Source organism: Cicer arietinum, chromosome 5 (genome assembly GCF_000331145.2).
Source record: "Cicer arietinum cultivar CDC Frontier isolate Library 1 chromosome 5, Cicar.CDCFrontier_v2.0, whole genome shotgun sequence".
NCBI lineage: Eukaryota > Viridiplantae > Streptophyta > Magnoliopsida > Fabales > Fabaceae > Cicer > Cicer arietinum.
Genome location: NC_021164.2, coordinates 15,084,684 through 15,090,507, shown reverse-complemented (window position 1 = coordinate 15,090,507; position 5,824 = coordinate 15,084,684). Strand labels below are relative to the sequence as shown.

The 5,824-nt window shown below is 27.9% G+C and overlaps 1 protein-coding gene across 2 annotated transcripts; it reads right to left on the bottom strand.

The window, feature by feature from the left end:
- Positions 1 to 2,515: 2,515 nt before the first annotated feature.
- LOC101513897 (uncharacterized protein At5g39865-like) lies at positions 2,516 to 4,869 on the bottom strand. Of its 2 annotated transcripts, none has more exons than XM_012719904.3 (3): positions 4,545 to 4,869; positions 3,945 to 4,439; positions 2,516 to 3,103 (listed from the first exon to the last, which is right to left on the bottom strand). In XM_012719904.3, the coding sequence occupies exons 2-3, from the start codon at positions 4,416 to 4,418 to the stop codon at positions 2,807 to 2,809; spliced, it is 771 nt and encodes a 256-aa protein (XP_012575358.1). In that variant the 5' UTR covers positions 4,419 to 4,439; positions 4,545 to 4,869; the 3' UTR covers positions 2,516 to 2,806. The 2 variants fall into 2 exon arrangements, with proteins under 2 accessions (XP_012575358.1, XP_012575357.1); XM_012719903.3 differs by having other exon boundaries at positions 3,945 to 4,448; positions 4,545 to 4,868.
- Between the last annotated feature and the right edge of the window lie 955 nt (positions 4,870 to 5,824).

The window sequence follows — 5,824 nt, the reverse complement described above, 5'->3', positions numbered from 1 at the left end:
TTTCTATAAAAAATTATATTTGTATTTTAAAAAAGGATTAATTATAGGTAACCGTATTTTAACGGAGCTTGTAGGGTGTTAATATCTTCCCTGTACGTAGAACTCAAAATTTAGTTTTAAATACCATTTTTCTTTTTTAAGAGTTTCCCAATATTTTTTATATTTTAAAATAAATTTTGGTGGCGACTCTATTGAATTCGAAAAGCACTCAAAATTTTAGGCCGCGACATATAGTTTAATAAATAATTATTTATCATTTTAAAATAGAACGAAAATATAAAATTTTAAAATTTGGTAGTGTTAAATTTAAAATATGATCAAACTTAAAAAAATATAGACTCTAATATGATTCTTCAAAAAATATAAGGAAAATTTAATATGTTTCTTCAAAAAATCTTTTTATATGAATGTATTATATGATTAGCAGAAATTTTTTTTTTAAGCAAAATAGAATATAAATATATTATATTATTAATTTTTTTTTGTTTTGAGAGAATCACGTAATTAACCTGACATCTTAATCATATTGGTATTTAAGGCCAATCACTAATCATTTTATTAAAATTTTACACTGAAATTTTATAAAACATTGTAAACGGTCATAATAAATCAAAATTTCATAAAAACAACTTTTATAGTACTATTAAAAAAAGAAAAGTGTCTTGATACTCTTGATTTATTAACTAGTAAATCATTTTATTAAAATTTTACACTGAAATTTTATAAAACATTGTAAACGGTCATAATAAATCAAAATTTCATAAAAACAACTTTTATAGTACTATTAAAAAAAGAAAAGTGTCTTGATACTCTTGATTTATTAACTAGTAAATCATTTTATTAAAATTTTACACTGAAATTTTATAAAACATTATAAGTCAATGGGACAAACGGTCATAATAAATCAAAATTTCATAAAACCAACTTTTATAGCACTATTAAAAAAGAAGAGTGTCTTGATACTCTTGATTTACCAACTAGTAAATGCTTTACTTTTTTCCACATAAACATCAATATATTTGAATATTAAGTTGATCAAATTATTTGTATTAATGTATTTATTTTTTTAATTTAATCTCCTTAAATTTAATTTAAAAAATTTGTAAATTTTTTATTTTAATTAAAATTATTATCAAACATAAGTTCATAACTCATTCTCTTCCTCTTGGGAAATTGCTCTACCACCATCGAAGAATTCTTCATGGTTCTTCCACTACCGTGAGAAGATTTCTACTCTGTCTCACTCCAAATTCACTCGTGTTTACATTGTTGTCCTCTTGGTGCCGTCAACCACGCATCATCATTGTTGAGCTGTCTTTTTCAAGTTTATTTTTAATTTTTAATGAATTAACAATTGAGATAGACGGAAAAGAACAACGACAAAGAGATAACGGATAGAGAGAAGAAATTTAATTATTTTTTAAATAGTTTAATAAATAAATATTAATTATTTTAAAATAGAACAAAAATATAAAATTTCAAATTTTAATTGTGTTAAATTTAAAATATAATCAAACTTACTCATAGATGACATATGATGATAGTATACATGTTAATTTTCAATTGTACCATAAAAGTTCCTATCATAAATTAGCTGGAAAATTATTTTCTCCACGTTTCCAAAAAAATTACATGAGAGTCTGAAAGTGGCACTTTCAAACTGAAAAAAAAAAAAAAAAAAAAAAAAAAAAAAAAAAAACTATTTTTGTTTGAAGGTGAGAAAATACAGCGGCCAACAAAGAAACTACTAAAGGTTCAAGAAATGAGAACATTATATTACCATTAGGGATGCAAATAGGTTAAGCCTATTTATAGTCTATTTATGGTTTGGTCTGACCTATTTATGGTATGACCTGACTTATTTATGGTCTGGTCTGACCTATTTATGGTCTGGTCTGACCTATTTATGGTCTGGTCTGACCTATTTATGGTCTCGCCTGACCTGACCTGACCTGTTTAATAAAAATGTTCTCAGTTTTTAAATTCTATTTATTTAAATAGGTCGGACTCAGATACATGTTCTGACAGGTCAGCCTATATATATTTTATTATTTATTAATATTATTATTATATTAATAATATTATTTTTTATTTTAAATTATATCAATTTGGCAATCACTTTAAGCATTCCATATTCAGTATTGTTCCATATTCGGTAGCGATTCAATGTGTTTGTTTCAACAAAAAAAAAATCTATTATTTGACACAAAAAATTATTTTTTAGGGTTTAAAGGATGTTTGTTTCATTTTTTAAAAATTTATTTTAAATAGGCTTCCGGGCCAGACCAGACTTTTAAAAAGGTCAGACCGGAAAAAAAAGCCTATGATAGGCCGTAGGCCAGGTTTAAGCCTAAAAAATGAATCGTTTTTCAAACTCTGGCCTAATCTGACCTATTCCCACCTCTAATTACCATTACCATTACCATTACTTACTTGTACTATGAGATCATTATCCATGTGCTATAAAATAGTACAGTTCAATATTTACACAAGAAAACGGGAACACAACATAAGATAATAGGAAGAAAAGGGGAATAAAACATTCCATTGTAAAATTTCACAAACTAGATATTTGCAGCTCATTATACATCACTAGATATTTACATATATTCACATTATTATACCAGTTTTGCACTTATGTTTAAGTTTGAAGTTAAAAAAGAAAAAGCTCTTGAACAAAACAAAACTCTGTTCAAGGAGCAAAACACCACCATCATCATAATAATCATGATTATCGCTAAACCAAGTTAACCAATGATTAATCCGCCATAACCCCATTTCATAATAATCACCTAAAATCATTCAACTAACAGCAGCAAAATGGACACCTGATAAGTCCATTCTCATTGCACTCCAAGCATCTCTTCAAAAGCCCTTCATCTTCATCAAACACTTTCCTACTCCCACTGCAATTTTTACATGGGACGAACCTCGCATCGCCGCAACTGTCACAAATAAAGCCGGGTTTCATCTTTGGGAACCCTTCAAGAATCCTTTTCAAGTCACCACTTTCGAATAGATGCTTAACGACATCAGCACCACCAATGTACTTTCCTCTCACAAATACTTGAGGCAGCGCAACATTTTCCTCACCCATCGCACACTGCAGCAACAATTGATATTGATACAAATATCAGACACGATGTTGACATTATAGAATAATGTAATAAGTACCTTATAGAATACAAGTCAAAAATGGATAGATCATAATATGTAAAATTATGTTTTATATTAGTTATTAGATATATATTAACCAGCATTTTATCATGAAAATGAAAATATTAACAAGTTTTTAAAAAACATATTTGTGATTGCAAATGAAAAATGGACCGCAACTTCACAGTTTTTATATTTGTATTTTGGAATAGATTCTCACACAATCGTCAAAATAGCGGCTCACGTTGGATCAAAATTGAACAATTCCCAATTCGACTTCAAAAGGTTTGCCAATTTAGAAAAGTTGATAAGTGAATCATTTAATCTTAATTTAACAATTTAACAATTCAAATCGCATGACTACATTAAAACCAAAATTTCTAACTACAGAAAATCCAAATAATTTATTATCCAAATCTTCTGTAAAAAAATTTCCAAATCATTTTTTATATCAACAATCACTATACAACCATGATTGAATTGGACTAGTCATGTGATGCTTTTGTAATTTATTTTTAGCTTAAAAAAAACATGATTGAGGTCGCATTGGTCTTATTTAATCGCAATTCTCTAAATTCTTATCAAAGATCACTACACTACTACAAGTACCATTTTAAGACCTTGTATAAAAAATCGAGACAAAAATTAAAAAATTCATTTGAAAATTTCATAGCTATCTAATTTTTTTGGTGAAACAAAATTTATAACTATCTATTAAATAAGTAAAGACCATATCAATGTAAATATTTTCATACAAAAAATTAATATAATAAAGAAAATTTTGGTACCTGCAATTCTTTTCTGTAAGCGCGATCCATAGAAACATCTCTTTCATCAACCCAAACCCTAAACCCTTTCAGAATCATCTTAACCGCATTACAATCTTCAAATGTTCTCCGAATCCCTCTCAGGCTCGTTAAATAAACCACAATCCGATCCTCAGCTTCGGGCAACCGGAACAACATACCCGATTCCCAACCTAATTTCGAACCTGAACGCGTTTCCGAACGCAATTTCGAACCAGAACGCGGTTCCGAACCTGTCGAGGGTTTCGAATTCAACGATTCTTTCGTCGATTCGAATAAATTGCAGAGCTTCTTCACCATCTTTCCGCGAATCGAAGACTTCATCGATTCCATTGAACCGTAGAATCGGCTCAGTGAACCGGACCGATCTAGAGGTTGGTTGAAAGATTTCTGAGATTTCTCTGATGAAGATGAGTGAATCGTATTCGACCGACTGAAGAACGGAAACCTCGACATCTCCGAAAATTCAATGAGATTCTGAATTTCCTAATCGCAAAGAAACAAAAATTGTTTTCAATTTCTCGTTTAAAATTTGATAATCAAAATCGAGCTCAATTTTTTCTAAGGTTTATTTTTTCTCACCTTGAAATTGATGCGGTGGTTGACGACGGTGCTGAGTTTCCGGCAACGGAGGAGAAAAAAACGACGAAGTTTTTTTTTTGTTTAAAATATGTGTATATATATATATATATATATATATATATTTGTTTATGAATGCGATTTTTTATTGTTTCTTTTTTTTTTGTTGCAGGAAGTAATTTTTGTGATATTGTTTTATTGGTTTTGTAGAAGGAATCTGTTGTGTTTGTTTGAGTGAAATGTGTGTTGAAGATTGGAACAAGAAGTTGGGTTTCTGTTGCTTTTTGTAGTTGGTTTTGAGACAGAGAGAAAGAGATAAGACTTTGAAGAAGTTGTTTTTACAGAGTGGGAAAGTTGAAAATCATTTTAAAAAATTAAATTAGAAATGGATTTATTTTAATTAATTTGACTTTTGTGAGTTATATTAGAGATGAAAAAATAAACAATGTCTTTTTGTTTTTGTTTTGTAGTTGGATTTAAGGAATGTGGTATTATGAATATATGGAAATGGATTTATTATTTGGCCTTTAAATCTTTGGTTATTTTTTATCTTTTATGGATATATGGACAAAAAAGAAACTGAGTGTACCATGGTTTTGTCTTTTGTATTTGGATTGAGAATTATTTTTATTATTATGCTAATAATAATTTGGATGGACTGATATGAAAATGGAGATAAATAATTTTTTTTATTTTTGATATAAATTCATTAAAGAAAAATTGGATTTTTCTTGGCACAAAATTTTTTAGATATTTATTGTTTCTTTTTTATGAGAATATTTATTGTTCTTTAATATGTGGGAAAAAAAATTGTATAAATCAATAATAAACTATGAAGGTTAAAAAAAATGAAAAGAATGTCATGATCTATAAAATAAAATTACATTTATGAAAATTAAAATTGGTTAATTTAAAAAAAAATGATAAAATTACACCTTTTAATAGCTTTAAATATAAATAAAATATGTGTATTTAACTTATATTTTGGTCAAATATACTCATTTTTATTTATATTTAAGGCAAGTGATTGTAAGTGCTATTTTTTTTATGTCTTTTTGAACGAAAATTCAGAATTTATAACTATAATAAATAACAAAAATGAAAATCAATGTAATATTTTTTAATGGGAAAGAAAAAATTAACAAAAATGTAAAAAGGGGCTATTTTTATCCACTATTTGGTGGCATGGTATTGGTAGCGTAGCATGTTTGAAATGGACAGTAGCGTGGGAAAAAGCTTAAATCAGGCCCACCGGTTGGCTATTTTGGAAACGAGGACGCGGT

Bases quoted from the DNA above. Each gene is read 5' to 3' on its own strand.
- LOC101513897 (XM_012719904.3), bottom strand. From the start codon at position 4,418: ATGTCGAGGTTTCCGTTCTTCAGTCGGTCGAATACGATTCACTCATCT. The intron at 3,104-3,944 runs GTACCAAAATTT...TTGTTGCTGCAG, and splicing joins CTTACAGAAAAGAATTGCAG to TGTGCGATGGGTGAGGAAAA.